The 19,100-nt window shown below is 44.9% G+C and overlaps 1 protein-coding gene across 3 annotated transcripts in view; it reads left to right on the top strand.

The window, feature by feature from the left end:
* RALGAPA2 (Ral GTPase activating protein catalytic alpha subunit 2) overlaps nt 1-19,100 on the top strand; it is a 269,854-nt gene that overhangs the window by 40,847 nt on the left and 209,907 nt on the right. For all 3 annotated transcript variants that reach the window (XM_018057261.1, XM_018057259.1, XM_018057260.1), the window contains exons 4-7: nt 4,151-4,208; nt 10,043-10,086; nt 12,783-12,960; nt 15,590-15,705. In XM_018057261.1, coding sequence (XP_017912750.1) covers nt 4,151-4,208; nt 10,043-10,086; nt 12,783-12,960; nt 15,590-15,705 — 396 coding nt within the window. The remainder of the gene's footprint in view (nt 1-4,150; nt 4,209-10,042; nt 10,087-12,782; nt 12,961-15,589; nt 15,706-19,100) is intronic.

Genomic DNA, 19,100 nt, shown 5'->3' with positions numbered 1-19,100 from the left:
GCACTGTCTCCATAGGTCACCCTGGGACTGTCCAGGCCATCTGGCTCCTGCCCACGGGGTCCTGTTGAGACCAAAGCACATGTGGCATTCACAGGATATGTCCTATAAAGCCACCTGCCCTGTCTCATCCTAAGTTTTCTGAACTCAAAAGGCCAAGTGACTAAATAAGACTTCTGTTCCTCCACAATGAACTTGGTGATTTCTGGTCAGTGTTTTCTTCACCTTGCACCCTGGGCCTCGTGGCTGGTTTCAGGGAGAGTTGCTCCCATGTTCTGTTTGTGTGCACAGAGCAGGTTTAACTGGTCATTGTTAACCAGTTAACTGGTCACGTTATCGCATCAGTGAGTATGTGATATTTCCTCCTTCTTCACTGACCTCCTTTTCTAAGTGGAATCAAAATCAGGTGTGAATCTACTGGGATACATTGCAATCATCTAGGAATGATTTGAAAGAAAAAAAAAAGAAGTTTCCCATACAAATTAAATGAAGATCAGCAGTTTTAAAGTACACGATAGCATCTTGTATAAACTGCAGCTTCCATTTCGCATTATTCCTAGTCATGCAGTAGGTTCTGAAGAAAAAAGGGCTATGGATAATCACTTAAAAGAATGACGGATTCCCCGAGGTGCCGATCAGTAGTAAGACCTAATTTCTATTTCGAGTGTGCTGTGTTGGATTACCATACAGATGCAGCTGAGCACCAAGCATTAACTACAGCCATGTGCCTTTCAGAAAAGTAATATTTATTCACACTGTGTGGCTTTCCTGCATTTTTAAAAATTTTACTCTCCAGTGAAACTGAAAACAAGATGTCAATAGCTTCTGTGGCATCCACAGTTGTGTAGCTTAGAATATAGGCTGCAGCAGCAATGCCGTGTTGTATTGGCCTCCACAGAGGTAGGCTTCATCTGGGGCTTTCTGAGGGACAGGCTTAGCATTTAGGCACAGATAGTTGTGTGGAGCTTTGTTTTTATTGACCTTGTAGGCTTCAATGCATAAACAATGACTCTTGCTATATATTTGAGTGCAAAAAGCCTCTCTGTGGGTGATTTCAGCTTTGAGTTGTGTAATATTATGTCTGTTTGGGAATATTCTTAGTAGCTCAGATATTTGGCATGGTATTTCTTATTCAAATGTTACTGAGTTGATTTTTGAGTATCTTTAAAGTCCATCTGAAATCTGAAAACTTTTATCTGGAAGTGGTGATGTTGTCAGGCCTGACCTCGGAACAAGTTGGAGGCTACTTGTGGCCCACCAACAGCATCCTAGCACTCCTCGCCTACCGTTTTGCTATAGTCTCTGCCTTTCTTTATATTTTGATGTATGGCAGAAGCCAACACAATATTGAAAGCAATTATCCTCCAATTAAAATTTAAAAACATAAAGGGGAAAAAATAAAGTTAACAGCAGCAACAAAAAGAAGACATTTTTTTCTTTATTGCCTACTAAGAAAGGAAACCTAAATCAAGAAGAGCCATCTATCTGTATTTTGAAAGGTTGAAAAGCACAATTCAGTACCAGATGGTTTCCCGACGACAGAGAAGATCTGAGGAGCCCGTGGGCATGCCAGGCATTCGTCTTGTCTGAGATAAGCTCTACCCTGACTCTTGAGACTAATTTTCTCTGCATCTGCTGTACGAAATTTTTAGATTAAGTGGCAAGATGGGACCAGAAGAGAATCCTGGAGGGACTTCCCTGGTGGCCCAGTGGCTAAGACTCTGCATTTCCAGTGAAAGGAGCACGGGTTTGATCCCTGGTCAGGAATGTAGGTGGGATGCCAAATCCCCTTGGAGGAGAAAGCCTGACCCAAGAGGACACCCAGTTGCTGCTGTTCCCTCAGCTGGGGAGAGAGAACTAGATGGAAGGAGGAGATGATGCTGGGCTCCCCTCCTTGTGAGGCCTCAGGCAGCTGATGAGAAACAAAGCCAGCAGAAGTAGTAGGGTCATTTCTGTTAGGACGTCAGCCTCTCGATACGATGAGAATGTTCTGAGTAGTCACTAGAAGATGGCTGTAGCAGACAGACGCACAGCTCACGTCCCCTCCAGCCTCACTGCAAGGCTGCCGTCCTCAGCTTCCGGCCACCACCACACTCTTCCCATCACGTCCCCAGCCAGTGACCCACTGAGGCTGCAGTGTGGGGGCCTGGCCGTCCTCAGGCACAGGGGCTCCTCCAACAGACTATCTGCTCGCGGACTCCTGTGGGGCCGTACACTCTGAGTGGGGGTCTGGGGCTCCTCTGTTTCCTCGTTTCTCCTTCACAGAGGCTGCTGCTGCTGCTAAGTCACTTCAGTCGTGTCCAACTCTGTGTGACCCCATAGACGGCAGCCCACCAGGCTCCCTCATCCCTGGGATTCTCCAGGCAAGAACACTGGAGTGGGTTGCCATTTCCTTCTCCAATGCATGAAAGTGAAAAGTGAAAGGGAAGTCGCCCAGTCATGTCCGACTCTTCGCGACCCCATGGACTGCAGCCTACCAGGCTCCTCCATCCATGGGATTTTCCAGGCCCCAGTAAACCATTGGCACTCTTAATTGCACACAGGGTCAGTTCCCCAGAGAACTCAGCCTACAAGGATCATTATTCATTTGTTATCAAACATACTGAACCTAGCCTCTGTAGATGGAGTAGGAAGTGGCAGCCCACTCCAGTGTTCTTGCCTGGAGAATTCCATGGACAGAGGAACCTGGCAGGCTATGGTCCATGGGGTCGCAAAAAGTCAGACATGACTGGGCACACATCCACGCACACTGCAGTAAATTTTTCAGTAAAAGAGAAAGTATGAGTTAAAGAATCACAAAAGGTAACAGCACTGTTTATAGTTGCCAATGTATGGAAGCAACCTAAATGTCCACTGACAGATGGTAGGTAAAGAAGGTGTATATATGTATATATATACACACACACCCTCCTATCAAACACAGTGGAATACTACTCAGCCATAAAAAGAATGAAATATTGCTATTTGCAGCAACATGGATGAACTTGGGGAACATTATGCTAAGTGAAATAAGTCAGACAAGGCACATACTGTGTGACATCACTTATATGTGAAATCTAAAAAATAGAATAAGCTAGTGAATGAAAAAAGAAGCAGACTCATAGATATATTGAACAAATTAGTGGTTACCAGTGGGGAAAGGGAAGAGGGGAGGTTGCAATATGGGAGTTGAGGTTGCTGGTGGGGGGGAAGAGTTATTATGGGATTATATGAAATCCTGTGTGTGAAACTTTTGAAAATTGTGAGGTACTATAGAATTTAAAGAATCTTTCATTTAATAAAAATTAAATCAGAATCAGAAGAAGTAAAGGTTCTTTGTTATATCTACCAGGGATGGTGGGAGGAGAGAGGGTCATAACTGCTATCCTAAAACTAATTTTTAGCTCTTAATTTCAAGAAATCCTTGCCACCAGTTTCATTTCCTTATTCCATGGAGTAAGGTCTCATCCTCTCTGTTCATCTTTCTTCCCAACTCTGTTTCTTGTCTGGAGACAGGTGATGATTTTAATGGAAATGGGAAGTGGAAGATGAAAAAGAGAAAACCTAGAGAATCTGGCATTTGACAGGTTATTTTTGTTCTATTTAAGCAATGGCTGTGATATAATTACAGAGATCCCTTCAGTTATTTTCTTCCCTTTTCTTTCTTTTAGGGAGAATTAAAGTTGGGGTAGTAATCTCTTTAAAACATTCAGGGAAGGAAGCTTGCTTGGGGCAAGTGAAAGAGACTGTTTCATAGGGGTCCAAGATAAAGTGAAATTTATGCTATTACAAACTTTTTTTTTCTTTTCTGAAGTGCATCTGTATAGAGATGTTGCATGCTTGCCTGCTCACTCATGTCTGACTCTTTGCAACCCCATGGACTGTGGCCCACCAGGCTCCTCTGTCCAAGGGATTTCCCAGGCAAGAATATTGGAGCAGGTTGCCATTTCCTTCTCCAGGGGATCTTTCCGACCCAGAGATCCAACCGACGTCCCTTGCATCTCCTGCATCACAGATGGATTCTTTACCACTTGAGCTATCAGGGAAACCCTCTATATAGAGATATATAGATCTATAGCATGTACTATGGGCTGTCATGAGAATGTATAACTTCATTCATTTGTTGTTTATTTTCTCTTTGCATCTTATTAATTTTTGTGTTTTTTTTTAATAGAAAATATTGCAGTTTCTACCTGAACGAATTTTCTTTCGATGGCATTACCAGAGTATAGGTAAGAACAATTACAAAAAATTTTAATTAATGTATATTTCGTCTAGTAAAATTGCCAATAAGTGATTGTGAATTTGTAATTCTACATATATATATATGTAGCATATTTTTTACACCTCTCTATACCTCTTGCTCACCATAATGAAGACCTGGCACAGCCAAAAATAAATAAATATTTTAAAAAATACACTTTGGGCTTTAAAGGTGTAGGCTCAATCAGTGAGTGTTCACACATGGCCAAAATTCATGCAGGGATTTTATATATGAGTCACTGAATCTAGTTTGTTCAACTAAATTTTTCTTGTAGATAGTATAAAAACCAGGTACATAACTAAACTGCAAATCGGCTGATGACTTTTTAAGAGTATCCCTGTGTTGGTCATGCCCCCGGGCTACCCAGTGGCCTCACATTTGCCTGGGATTGGGAACACACCCTCTGAGGCTCATCTCTCATAGTTTCTATGGCTCACTCCTCAGGAGTCTGAGTCTGACAAGCCTTCCTGGTTCCCCCAACCCCAGTCAGGCCACCCCAGAGCCCATTCTTCCCGAGCGATCAGGGGCTCCCTGTATACTTCACCCAGGACCCTCTTAGGGTGCATCGTGGCCAGGCTGAGCCAACTCTGGGGACCTGTGTGTGGCCTGCCCGCCAAGGGCTAGCTGGGCCTGATGCCATGTCAGCTCACGTGGTGCCCTCCCAGAGTCTTTCACCCATCACCCCTCTGCTCTCTGGAAGCCCTCTTCTTGGGTTAAGGAACAGCCCTGCGGTCTCCTAGACTGCTGAAACCCCGCTTTTCTCTGACTATTCTCTGTCTCCCTCAGAGGATGGGGATGAGATTATGGCCTTTTTTTTTTTTTTCCTGCAAGTCCAAGTCTAGACCTCATCCATCACCCCCTCTACGGAAGCCTCTGTCTCTTGACGATGCTACATTGTCCCTCCTTGTTGCTGGTGTGTCCTCTGATCTTTTGCCCTCTTGCTTTCTTTTTAAATGGCTTCACTCTCTCCCAGTCCTTTTCCTTCCTGGTAAGTTACCCATCAGCCCCTTCACCCCCTCATCCTCTGTGGCTTCCTGATTCTCTTCCGACCCTTGTCATGACACACGTCTCTGTCTAACCACAACCTCCACCCCGCTGATCTGTCATTCAACCATTTCCAGGCTACCTGCTGGGTTTTTTTTTACTTTATTAAAGAAAAACTTTTTTTGGACTATTTGACATACAACAAATTGTACATGCTTAATATATATTATTTGATAAATTTAATCACAGGTCTACACCTGTGCAGCCATGGATACCATCACAATGATGAACATAGCCATCACTCCCAGGAATTTCCTCCTGACCCCTCCCACCCTTCTCCAGCTCACCCCTTAGTCCCCCGATCTGCAAACACCAATCTGCTTTTTGGCCCTATAGCTTGATTTTTTAGAGTCTTATAGAAATAGAATCATGCAGTATATTCCCGTTCTGTTTGGCTTCCTTCACTCAGTATAATTATTTTGAGATTCATCTGTGTTGGTGCAGATATTAATAGTTCATTCCTTTTAACTTCTGAGATGTACTGTATTCCATTGCATGGAGATACCATAGTTTATCATTTGATGATGAGCCTTTGGGTTGTTTCTATTAATAGTATTTGGCTATAAGTAAAGCTGCGGTAAACATTTGCATGCACGTCTTTGTGTGGACACGTGTTTTCCAATCTTTGAGAATGAAGTGGCTGCATCATATAAAGACATATGTTTAACAAAGTGTTTGTACCATTTTACATTCCTGCTAGCAGTGTGAGAGTTCCGGTTACACCACATTCTCATCAGCACTTCGTATGATCTGAGTTTTAATTTTAGTGGTAGTGGTATCTCACTGTGGTTGTAATTTGCATTTCTCTAATGACTACATGATCTTTAGCGTCTTTTCGTGTGCTATTTGCCACCTGTATGTCTTGGTGAAGTGTATGTGTGAATCTGTTGCCCAATTGAGGGTGTTTTTTCATCCTAATCCTGAATTCTAAGAGCTCTTCACATATTTTGGTTATAAGTGTTTTAATCAAACATATGATTTGGAAATATTTTCTTCCCATCTCTGGTCTGTCTTTTCAGTCATAATAGTTTACTTCAGGGAGTAGATGTTATTAATTTTGATGAAGTCCAGGGTATCAGTCTTACTGTTATGAATTTTGCTTTTGGTGTCTTGTCTGATGAATCTTTGCCTAACCCAAGATCACAAAAGATCTGTGTTTTCTCCTAGAGAGTGTGCAGTCGTATGTTTCACGTTTAGGCCCTTGATTCAGTCTGAGAAAGTTGTTGCTAGTGTCAGTCTCCTCCAGTGGACTGCTGCTCCCCTGTTCTTAGGTGTTTCAGTGCCAGAAGGTCCTGTGCCTTTGCTCCACTGGCACTTCCAGCACAGCTTGTGCACCACCCTCGTGGCGTCTCTCCACGCCCTTATCGCTCCTCTGGGGTCATACTGCCATTGCTTATTCATTGGTTTGAGGCATGATGCACATGCACACAGGGAGTTTTTTTTTTTTTAATTCAGATGTGTATAGCGGACTTTTGGACTTGGAGGGAGAGGGAGAGGGTGGGATGATTTGGGAGAATGGCATTGAAACATGTATACTATCATGTAAGAATCGAATTGCCAGTCTCTGTCCGATGCAGGATACAGCATGCTTGGGGCTGGTGCACGGGGATGACCCAGAGGGATGTTGTGGGGAGGGAGGTGGGAGGGGGGTTCATGTTTGGGAACGCATGTACACCTGTGGCAGATTCATGTCAATGTATGGCAAAACCAATACAGTATTGTAAAGTAAAATAAAGTAAAAATAAAAACTAAAAAAAATTAAAATAGAAATAAAAATAAAGAATTTTATAATGTCAGTGTTAGATTCCAAATGTCTTTGTTATCTTTTAAATATCTTTTAAAGACCTTTAAAGGATTGCCACTTCATTGGAAGAGATTTTGAAGCATTGAAAGTCTTGCAGTGAAAATGAAATAAGTCAAGAAGTAGATTTTTGAAAGCAGTGATTAATTTGCTTCCATTAAAGTCAGGAAAGTAAAATTACAATACATTCTGTGTGATAAACATTTAAGCTAACGTGAGTTTTAATACTTTTTCATCTTTCAATATTGAGCTTTCTAATTTTTAAGTATTTTTCAACTACTTTAGTGTACTTATTTGTTGTTTTTACATGTGAGTCAATCTAGTAGAAATCATTAGGGTTGAAAAGACACATACAATGATGGGGTTGGGGATAATTATAGTTTCAATGAGGAGTTTAAACATCCAAATAGGAATGATATGTAGACAGAAACTTTTTGAAGTTAGAATGAAATGGATTTCGTAATGGTAAAGTAAGAGTAGAAATATCTCTGTGAACCTACGGTCTTTAAGAAATACCTAATGTGGGAACTTCCCTGGTAGTCCAGTGGCTGAGACTTGAACTCCCACTGCAGGGGACCCAGGTTCAATCCCTGGTCAGGGAACTAGGTCCCACAAGCTGCAACTAAGACTTCTAATGATTCAGCTATAGTTCCTGCATGCCACAGCTAAGACCTGGTGCAGCCAAATAAATAAAAAATAAAGAAGTACCTAATGTGGCCAGGGAAGGATCTCAGATCCTCTTCCCCAGTTCTCATGTTGAAACCCACTGATACGTGCCTGCACTGCACACATTTTTCTTTATAATATTCTTATTTAAAAAGTGTTCTGAGAGTTTCTGAATACAACAGGATGGAATAGATCAAATATATATTAGTTTTCTTTTGGGCTATGACAAATTAACAGGATCATTTTAAAGGGCAGGGGACTATTGACAGATAACGAGCAGAGATTCCCTGTGTCTGTTGGTAAAGTCTGTCCTTTTTATATGTATTTACTCCTCCCTGTGCAGGGAAGAGTGGATACAGGAAATTATGGGTAGGCTGAAAGTTTAAAATAAAAACGCTGGGCTCATTTCAAGATGGGGAAGGACTGACAATCCCCAGTGGTCACACACAATGACTGGAGAAAGTGTTTCCGAGGATGTGTTGTAAGACGGTGGATTTTTCAGATGTCTTGGAAGAGAGCTGTCTGTGCAGACTTTATCCCCAGTCTCCTGGGAGGTGAGGTGTCTGCTGGACCTGCCAAGCATCACCAGGTCCCCCAAGGCATCATGTAGCAAAAACTAAACTGGGGCAGGATGGACTTTGTCCAAGAATGGATGAACAGGGAGCCGAGGGATGAGGACCAGTTGGCGGGTGAGTGTGGGAGAGATAGTCCTGTGAGCATAGGCACTTAAGCCTCAGCTCTAAGAGCCCCACCCAGGCAGTGCTGACTCTGGACCCCAAATCACTGGACATGCTTTGGTGATAGGAGTAGAGGGAAGCAGGCACTACCTCATTTAATCACAAATCATTGGTAGTCTAGTGCTGCTGCCTAGTCACGATAGTGGTGAGTTTCCTCTGAGCGCAGCATTAGGTGTTACAGCAGTCATACAAAGTTCCTTCAGAAAACTAGTAATTTCCTTCTGGCTAATGAATTCCTAAAGTGCATGCATTTAGCTGATATTTGTGTATCTGTCCACATAGATGGGCCTTCCCAGGTGGTGCTAGTGATGAAAAACCCACCTGCCAATGCAGGAGATGTAAGAGACGCAGGTTCAATCCCTGCGTCGGGAAGATCTCCCAGAGAACGGCATGGCAACCGACTCCGGTATTCTTGCCTGGAGAATCTTGTGGACGGGGGAGCCTGGCGGGCTACAAATCCATGGGGTTGCAAAGAGTCAGATACGACCAAAGTGACTTAGCTCACATGCGTGTCCACACAGATACAGCCTGCAACAATTGTCAAGGCACTGACTCTGTTTCTTTGAACTACGTTGGTGTTGGAAAGTGATATCCAGTTTTAAAATATGGGGTGGGGGTGGGAGGGGGGTTCATGTTTGGGAACTCATGTACACCCGTGGCAGATTCATGTCAATGTATGGCAAAACCAATACAGTATTGTAAAGTAAAATAAAGTAAAAATAAAAATTTAAATAAAAAAGAAAAAAAAATATTGCACAAAACTCTCCATCAGGAAATCTAAATAGTATTTTTTTCTCAAAAAATTGGAAGAAAAGATTAAAACTTCCAGTATATTCTCATTTTAAAAGATTATATCCTTTTTGCAGTTGAGACCTCATTTAGGGGCCCCATGTGATACTGAGGTGGGGTTGCCAAGCCATCTCCATGCTAAAGGCATGGATACATCTAGAGAGTCACAGGTACATGTCTCCATCCCCCTAAGGGAGCCTTCTGGCCCCATAGGCTGCGCTCCATGGTTTTGCTCTTGGCTGAAGTAGTTCTGACCAAACTTTCGAGTCCCTCTCCTCGACAGTGACCCAAGGGCTCTGCAGGGTGATTTATTGATGGACTGAAGCCATAAATGTGGTTGTCATTGCAAGCAGAGCGGCATGCTGTCCTGAATATTCGTAAAACGTTCGTGTAAAAATGTTTTGTGAGCGGTAGTTTTATATTATGTTTTCCTTTAGAGATTTAAAAAAGTCATTCATTTTGTGCCTGACAGAGACATTTTCGCATAATCAATCCACTGTGGGCATTTAGGTTACCTTGCTATCAATCATTTTGACTCTTTTAAAAGAATTTGGAGAAGTTCATACTTAAAATGCTTTTATCCTGAAAACATTTCTCCTTCTGTGACATTGCTTTGCTTCTGAAGGTCAGCCTTCTTCCTTTTATGTTTGAAAAATGGTATAAGCACATTTTTTTCTTTCTAAAACTAAAAATAGATCTTTAAAAAATAGATCTTAAATATGCATTCATATATTCCATTTCTAATTCATTGTTTAAAACTTTCAGGCTCAACTTTAAAGAAGCTTCTACACACTGGAAATTCTATTAAGGTATTTATTTTAGATGCAAATGTAATGCCTTTTTTCGTTACTTTTAAACTTATTCATACCATAAAGTGACAGCATTAGGCCATTAAAAAAAATTCTTTAAAATCCATTTAACTTAGTTTTAGTTTTTTATCGAGAAATGATATGACAAATATTGTTGGAGTTTTTGTTCTTACATCGTAATTTACTGTGATAGACATTTTCAACCTTAAAAGGTGGCTTGGGACTGGGAGTTTGGGATCCTGCATTCTGATTTTGATTCTGCTATTCAGCTGAGGTGCTGACTGCTTCAGCTTCATCACTGGAAAGAGAAGGGGTTGAACCAGGTCCTGCCTAAGCCTCAGAGCTAATGTTTCTGATTCTGTACACCCCAGTAATCTTGTTAAAAACTATAGTTGTCTCTGAATCATTTTTTGCTATTTTTGAGAATGCTGTGGAGAAAAAGGGCAGCAGAACCTTACCCTTGAATGTTTATTATTCTTTTTTTATTTTTTGCAGCAGATTGATCTTATAATTTAGGTTAAAATTGGCTTATTTTAAATGACTCTGCCTTTTAAAATGACAGTATACTGTTTAATACCGGAATAATACTTATGACCCTGAAACATAAGTAGCAAGAGAAACCAGGATGTGTATTTTATGGAAGATAATTCACTCATAGCTATTTAATTTATGTGTGTGCCTTTAATAAGCTAATATATTTTGGGGTTTATAGTAGCTTAAACAGCCCCTAACCACTCAAACTGTATACGTTCATGCTCTCTTACTTGTTGGAAAAAAAAAAAAGAGATGACCTGTCTATAGTTTCACGACTTTTCTGTATTTTCTCCTTTCTATTTTAATTAATGGTCTTATAGCTAAAACTTACCAGGTTGTTATCTTCCATTTATTATTGACCTTATTTATATTTAATTATCTTAATAGCTCAGTTGGTAAAGAATCCACCTGCAATGCAGGAGACCCTAGTTCGATTCCTGGATCGGGAAGATCCCCTGGAGAAGGGATAGGCTACCCACTCCAATATTCTTGGGCTTCCTGTGTGGCTTAGCTGGTAAAGAATCCGCCGGCAATGTGGGAGACCTGGGTTCAATCCCTGGGTTGGGAAGATCCCCTGGAAACAGGAATGGCTACCCACTCTGGTATTCTGGCCTGGAGAATTCCATGGACTGTATAGTCCACGGGGTTGCAAAGAGTTGAACACGACTGAGCAGCTTTGACTTCACTTCACTTTAAATACAGTTAACATAAAAAGTTGGAGACTTTATCAAAGTGTCTAGAAACCTTCCTCTTGTTAAATTTGATATAATTTGGTTAGATACACATAGAGCCCTGATTTTTTTTTTTTTTTTGGTCTGGCGGTGAATCGTATTATGTATTCGGCAAAGTCACCACTTACCTGCTCGGCAGGTGTCAGCAGGGTGAGAGCAAGGCAGGGCAGTGCTGAGCCCAGGGCTTGTCTAGAGGGGCTCCCGGGGATCACCGTTGATGGGGTGACTGTCTTGGTGTATTTGACTTCTCTGGGGAGTCAACCAAGCTTTCCCTCCCTCCTCTCACTCCATCTTCCCCCACATCCTCACCCCTCCCTTTTTTCCTTCCACCCTCTGTCCCTCCTCCCTCCCTTTCATTCCATCCATCCCCCCTCCCCCCTTTCATTCCATCCATCCCCCCTCCCCCTTCCTTCCCTCCTCTCGTTCCCTTCCTCCCTTCTTTCCATCTCTCCTCCCCTCTTACTTTCCTGCAGACCCGGGGCCTGGTTTGAACCCTGGCTCTTTAGAAATTAGCACCATTTTGGTGTCACTGAAAAGGCACCAGGCAGCCCCTCAGTTGCCGGCTTTCAGAGCTCACTACATCTTTCACCTGCATCTGATATTTTTTTTTCCATCTCTTTTGCTTATTTAATCTCTTTTATTGACATCACCTTTCCAGCCATTTAGGGATATAAAGATGGAGTTACCTGTGCTTATGAATTCTAGGAATGGGATGAAGCTGAAAGTTTCAAGTGCAGAGAAGGAAAAAGGTCACATCTGCCTGTACTGATGTTTCTCTATGGGTGATGCTGACTATTTGGAGCCAGGGGAAGGCATCGGGAGAATAGGATAGGGAAGCCAGAGGCTGCCTGTCCCCCTCAGCCAGGTCCGTGGGGCCCTTTTAGCTCTAAGTGTTCTGATTTTCAAGAACATGGTACCTGTGTATAATGTAGTGACCTGACAGGTTCCATCCAGAGCACGGTGTAAATCTGGAGCAATATTCTCTGTGTGGTTTTCATGAGTAATCAAGCGTTGATGATCTGGGCACCACTGCTGTAAAGAATAAAATGCAACTACTAGGAAATGCTTGGGTAGCAGTTACTGTGAGCCAGGCAGTTCCAATCCACTTCACCGTGTACGAGCACTTGGTGATAAACTTTGTTATCACCCCTGCTTCACCACTGGGGAGGTGAGGCACGGGGAAGTGAAGTGGTCCTCCACACTCACAGCTCAGCTAGAAAGTAGCTGAGGCTGCACTGGAGCCCAGCCCCTCCGGCTCTCGTGCTGGGCTGCAGTGTCCTTGCTTGCTGGTCACGCAGGGAAGGACTTGGTGCAGGACTTCAGTGATGCTTTGAGCTTCTAGATCTATCCTCAGAACCCATCCTGCACTGTAGCACATTTATACAAGTATGACTGCATGTTTCATTTTGCTGCCTTTGGGTTTCTTTTTAGATAAGATGTGAAGGAATCCGGCTGTTTCTTCTGTGGCTTCAAGCACTTCAGACGAACTGTGCAGAAGAGCAGGTGCTGATTTTTGCTAGCCTGGTGCCGGGATTCCCTGCCATCATGTCGTCCAGGGGGCCCTGCACACTGGACACGCTCATCAACCCTGGGCCCAGCGTGGCTGATGGTGAGTGATGCTGGCCCATCCAACAGGCGGAAACTACCCTCCACATTGCGATAAGGAATCCCTCATTCTGTCCTTTTCCTAACAGAAACCACGGTTTCATGGATGGATTCTGAAGAGGAATTGTTATTGTTTGGTCTCTAAGTCCTGTCCAACTCTTTGTGACCCCAAGGACTACAGCATGCCAGGCTTCCCTGTCCTTCACTATCTCCCTGAGTTTGCTCAGACTCATGTCTGTTGAGTCTATGATGCCGTCCAACCATCTCATCCTCTGTCGCCCTCTTTTCCTTCTGCCCTCAGTCTTTCCCAGCATCAGGGTCTTTTCCAGTGAGTCAGCTCTTCGAATCAGGTGGCCGAAGTATTGGAGTTTCAGCTTCAGCATCAGTTCTTTCAGTGAATATTCAGGGTTGATTTCCTTTAGGACTGACTGGTTTGATCTCCTTGCAGTCCAAGGGACCCTCAAGAGGCTTCTCTAGCACCACAGTTCGAAAGCATGAATTCTTTGGTGCTCAGGCTTCTATATGGTCCAACTCTCACATCCATACATGACTACTGGGAAAGCCATAGCTTTGACTATACAGACCTTTGTCAGCGAAGTGATGTCTCTCCTTTTAAATATGCCATCTAGGTTTGTCATAGCTTTTCTTCCAAGGAGCAAGTGTCTTTAATTTTGTGGCGGCAGCCACTCTCCGCAGTGATTTTGGAGCCCAAGAAGATAAACTCTGCCACTGTTTCCATTTTTTCCCCATCTATTTGCCATGAAGTGATGGCACCAGATTCCAGGATCTTAGTATTTTGAATGTCAAGCTTTAAGCCAGCTTTTTCACTCTCCCTGTTCACCCTCATTTAGAGGCCCTTTAGTTCTTATTTGCTTTCTGCGATTAGAGTGGCGTCATCTGCATACTCCTGTTTTACAGACATTTGAACTGACAGAACTGGAGCCTGTTTTATATGAAATGATGACAGGAGAGATTTACTGGAGTGGAGGAAACTGGAGGGGAAGGGAGGGGACAGCTGTTGGCAGGAGCAGAGACACATGGTGTGTCTGGCTGGAGCAAGTGCCTCTGTTGCTGTTCATGAGATTTAAATCTGCATCCCAAACTGCTGCCTGTTTTCCGTACAGCGATTGTTTTATTAGTTCATTTGATCCCCTGGCTCTTTTTTAAAAAATATTTATTTATTTGGGTTGTTATTGTTATTCAATTGATGAAGTCGTGCTCCACTCTGCAACCCCATGGACTGCAGCATGCCAGGCTTCCCTGTCCTTCACCATCTCCTGGAGCTTGCTCAAACTCATGTCTATCGAGTCAGTGATGCCATCCAACCATCTCATCCTCTGTCGTCCCCTTCTTCTGCCTTCAATCTTTCCCAGCATCAGGGTCTTTTCCAGTGAGTTGGCTCTTCGCATCAAGTGGCCAAAGTAATGGGGCTTCAGCTTCAGCATCAGTCCTTCCAATGAATGTTCAGGACTGATCTCCTTGCAGTCCAAGGGACTCTCAAGAGTCTTCTCCAACACCACAGTTCAAAAGCATCAGCTCCTCAGTGCTTAGCTTTCTTTATGGTCCATCTGCATAGGATCTTATTTGTGGCACACGGCATCTCCATTTTGGCGTGCACTCTCTCCATTGCAGCACTTGGGCTCAGTAGTTGCATTGCTTGGGCTTAGTTGCCCCATGGCATGTGTGATCTTTCCTCCCCAACCAGGGGCTGAACCCATGTTCCCTGCATTGGAAGGCAGATTCTTAACTACCGGGCCCCCAGGGAAGTCCCTGATGCTCCAGGCTCTTTGTCACCAGGTGTGTATTTTCATGCAGTTTTCATGGAAGAGCAGTGGTGGCCTCATGGGACTATTAATGGCATCTTTTGAGCCCAGGGAGTTTTCAAGGAACTTGCCCGTTAGGGCCGCTGATTTGTCACTGCGGATCACTGTATTGCCCAGTGACAGGTATTTGACCTCGGGCTGGTCAGAGCACAAGGTGCAGGGTGAGGAATGGTCCAGTGAGGGAGGTGGCTTTGTGGGCATCTCTCCCCTGGTCACGTGGCCTGACCTGCGGTGTGAGCAGTTCCAGTGCTTGGTACATGTGTTGTATTTGGTTATTTTATGTTGCTTTACCTTTTAAAATTTTTATTGGAATATAGTTGATTTACAATGTTGTGCTAGTTTCTGCCGTACAGCGAAGTGAGGCACTTAAAATTTTTTTTTTAATTGGAGGATAATTGCTTTACAATGTTGTATTGGTTTCTGCCATATAACAACATGCATCAGCTACAAGTATACATATATCCCCTCCCTTTTGAGCCTCTCTCCCACTCCACCCCCCACCCCACCCCTCTTGGTCATGTCAGAGCACCGAGCTGAGCTCCCTGTGCTCTACAGCGGCATCCCACGACCTATCTATTTTACACAAGGTAGCATAAATGTGTCAGTCCTGCTCTCTTAGTTGGTCCCACCTTCTCCTTCCCCCACGTCCGCCTGTCCTTTCTCTACGTCTGCATCTATTCAGGCCTTGCAAACAGGTTAATCAGTACCATTTGTCCATATAGGCATGTGTATTTTAATAGAGGCCATTTTTAAAGCCCTGTTTGAAATTTAACTTTGGTGAAGGAGCTTTCCTTGTTTCCCACTCTGCAGCGAAGATCCATCCAGAAGAAATCACTCCACTGCTGCCAGCCGTATCAGGGGAGAAGATCGCCGAGGACCAAACGTGCTTTTTTCTTCAAGTACTGTTGAAATACATGGTTACTCAGGTATGAGCGGAACCATGGATGATTCAGTGATGTTCATACCCCCACTAGGGAAGTATGAGAAACTAGACAAACACTGCCTCTTTTCTTCCTGTTTGTCCGTATTTTTTGCTTTTGTGTTTTCTTGGTGATTTTATGCGATATTTCACTAAATGTAGAATGTATGCTAGGATGCCTCAGCAAAGGCCAGGCCTGGCTGCTACTGTGTGTGTGTGTGTGTGTGAAGGAAGCGGTTCCGTCCTCCATCTGCCTCCTTTACTTTCATACAGTCTCATATTATTCACTTCATATATGACACTGCTTAACAAATGCGTGGGGATCTGAATCACCAAGTCATTCTCTGCAATACCAGTGTCGCAGTTTCACTCACTCCCAACCCCGCCTACCCGAGGTGGTCTCAGATCTCACAGGAAAGTTCTCTGGCCTGTATCCCTCCCGCTCCCACTCAGTGCCAGTCACAGGTAGCCGGTCCCCAGGTTGCCTGCAGCTTCCATCCAGTTTGGCTACAAATCAGAGGGTCCCGTGAGTCCCTCCTCAGGCTCAGTGAATTTTAGAGTAGCTCACGGAACTGGGGGAGGCATTGGTTCACAGTTGCCCATTTAGGAAAGGGTGTGGCAGAGGACACAGGTGATGGCGGGATGAAAACACACGGCGTGAGGTCTGGGGTGGGGGTCCTGAGTGCGGGGCTTCTGTCGCTGTGGACGGGGGTGCATCACCCTCCTGGAGTGTCCGTGTGTTCAACCCGCACACTCCCTGAAACCCGGGGCTGTTGGGATTTTTGTGGTGGCTTCTTCGCAGGAGAGATGATCAGTTACCAACTCCATTCCCAGCGCCTCCCTCCTCTTGAAACAGTGGTGCAGGCGGCAGGGAGACAAATGGAAATTCCAAGCTTCCAGCCGTGGCTTGGTCCTGCTGGTGACCAGCCCCATCCGGGAGCCCCTTCACGAAGGGGCTCTGGTCACGAAGAAGTGAGCAGGGAGCTAGGGCCTCTGTGCCAGGAGCCGGGGGCAGAGACCAGTGTAGCAGTGTCTGTTATCTCCTTGTGTCTCTGCTTCTGCCTGTTTGGTCTTCTGCTGCCCCTTTCTCTGTGCTGTGGAGGCTGGATGGCGGAGGAGCCAGGCCCGGGACTGACCGGGCAGGTCCAGAGTGATGGGCAAAGGGCAGGGGCCTGAAGGAGACCCGTGGATTATCTCATCCTGCACGGCCTCCTTTATGTCAGATGATCCTTTCTCTTAATAAACCATTCACTTCTGATTTCACCAGGGAATTTATGTCTCTCAGTCAGTATTTCTGGACGTCGATGTGGTTTGGGAAATGCTACTGTTTCTGTCCTCTCAGCAAACACATCCCTGGTCCGTGAGCTTCTCCAGGGTGTACATTCAGGCTCCATCCTTCCTCTCACAACCTGCTGTGTTGTTGTTGTTCAGTCACTAAGTTGTGTACGACTCTTTGTGGCCCCGTGGACTGCAGCACGCCAGGCCTCCCTGTCCATCACCAACTCCCAGAACTTGCTCAAACTCATGTCCATTGAGTTGGTGATGCCATGCAACCATCTCATCCTCTGTTGCCCCCTTCTCTCTTGCCCTCAGTCTTTCCCAGCATCAGGTCTTTTCCAGTGAGTCAGCTCTTTGCACCAAGTGGCCAAAGTATTGGAGCTTCAGCTTCAGTTGATGTGTAACCTCTGCCCATCCAGTTCCTCACCCAGTGGGCCCATGACACCCACTGTCACCTGCCCTTTTTGTCTTGTCACCGTGAAATCGGGGGCCCAGGGTGAGCAGGGTCTGGTGTGTCAGGTCCAGAGAAGGATATGAGTGTTGGCCATCCTGGACCTCTGGACGACTCGAGTGGACCCCTCCTTCCTCAGGGTCTCTCCTCCTGGGATGACCCCCCACTCCCCCTCTTTTCCAGTTTTCTCTGAAGGCTGTATTTCCTTTGCCCCCTCTGTGCCCCGTGTCCCTTAGGGTGACCCCATCTGCTCTTCTCTCCCCAGTTCCTCTAGCAGCACCGCAGGCTCAGGATTCTCGCATCCTGAGTGCCAGCCTGGGTCCTCTCACCTCTGAAAAGCTCTGTGCCCTGGCCGTGTGGGCCCCTCCTGCCCACATCTCAGCCCCATCTATCCAGCAGTGGTTGGGTCTGGCCTTCCATCCGTTGCAGAAAAACAACAGAGTAGCCAAAACCCGGGTGTGCTGGGAGACTTGGGTTTCATTCCAGACGTGTCACTAATGAGCAGTGTGGCACGCTGATCCCGTAACACCCCGGATCCCAGCAGAGGAGGACTGGTAGAGGGTGGCGGTGAGCCCTCTCCGCTGTGTGTTGTATGCAGTGTCCACTTGCCCCTCCTTTCCTGGTCTGTCGGCAAAGTGGGTCCTCGGAGCAGAGCTTCCTCCTTGCTGTACTTGGAGGGATTCTGACAGGTGATGGACACCGGGCCCCTCGTCCCTGGACTGCAGGTGCTCCAGGTGGGCTCATCAGGAGGATGTTGGGATGCTTTGCTCTGGAGCTCGGTGGTCTCACAAGCATGACAGCCACCAGTAGGCACTCTCAAAGGGCTGTTCACACCACGTTTCCCTAGGTGGTAGGAGACAGCTCTCGATCACCTGTCTGGGTTCCTGGGCTGTGTGGGCCGCTCCCTGCGGGGGAAGTGTTTGCAACGTTCCCGCCGGGCCTACACAGAGCTGGCTATTTGACAGGGAAGTAGTGGGGTCGCTAGGAGTCAGACATGACTGAGCGACTTCACTTTCACGCATTGGAGAAGGAAATGGCAGCCCATTGCAGTATTCTTGCCTGGAGAATCCCAGGGACAGGGGAGCCTGGTAGGCTGCCGTCTATGGGGTCGCACAGAGTTGGACACGACTGAAGTGATGCAGCAGCAGCAGTAGCAGTGTCTTCACATATGGGAGCTTTAAACTTGATGGCTTATCCCAGCCTGCAGATTGTGTTGTTTTTTTAATTGAAAAATAGTTGATTTACAATGTCATGTCAGTTTCAGGTGCATAGAGCAGTGATTCAGTTACACATGTAGCCTTTGGATTGCTTTTTTGTGCCCTTTGCAAGATTCTGTAGGTTTGTGTTTTGATAATGATTTTTTTTTCATGTAGGTAACATGGTATGAAATTCTTGCAAGAGACTGTTTCTTTAATTCTGGTGTATTATAAATGGCCTTTTTTGCATTTTAAAAAAAGCACCTGATTACTTCTGGATAAACATTTTAAGGGCACAAAGAGTGTTAAATCATCACAAGGAGCATGGAGAAAAAAATACAGGAATGATGTAGTGGGGCAAGTTTAAAAGATACCATAAGCTTTGATTTTTTTCTTTCTTGAATATCCAGTAAAAATGCTGTTTTTTATGTAGTTACTGTTTTGCTTTGAAGTATTCATTATTGGAATCGTTTCAGT

This window comes from Capra hircus, chromosome 13 (assembly GCF_001704415.2).
Source record: "Capra hircus breed San Clemente chromosome 13, ASM170441v1, whole genome shotgun sequence".
In the NCBI taxonomy this organism is placed as follows: Eukaryota; Metazoa; Chordata; class Mammalia; order Artiodactyla; family Bovidae; genus Capra; species Capra hircus.
The sequence above is the reverse complement of the archived record's forward strand: the minus strand, read 5'-3'. Positions and strand labels throughout refer to the sequence as shown.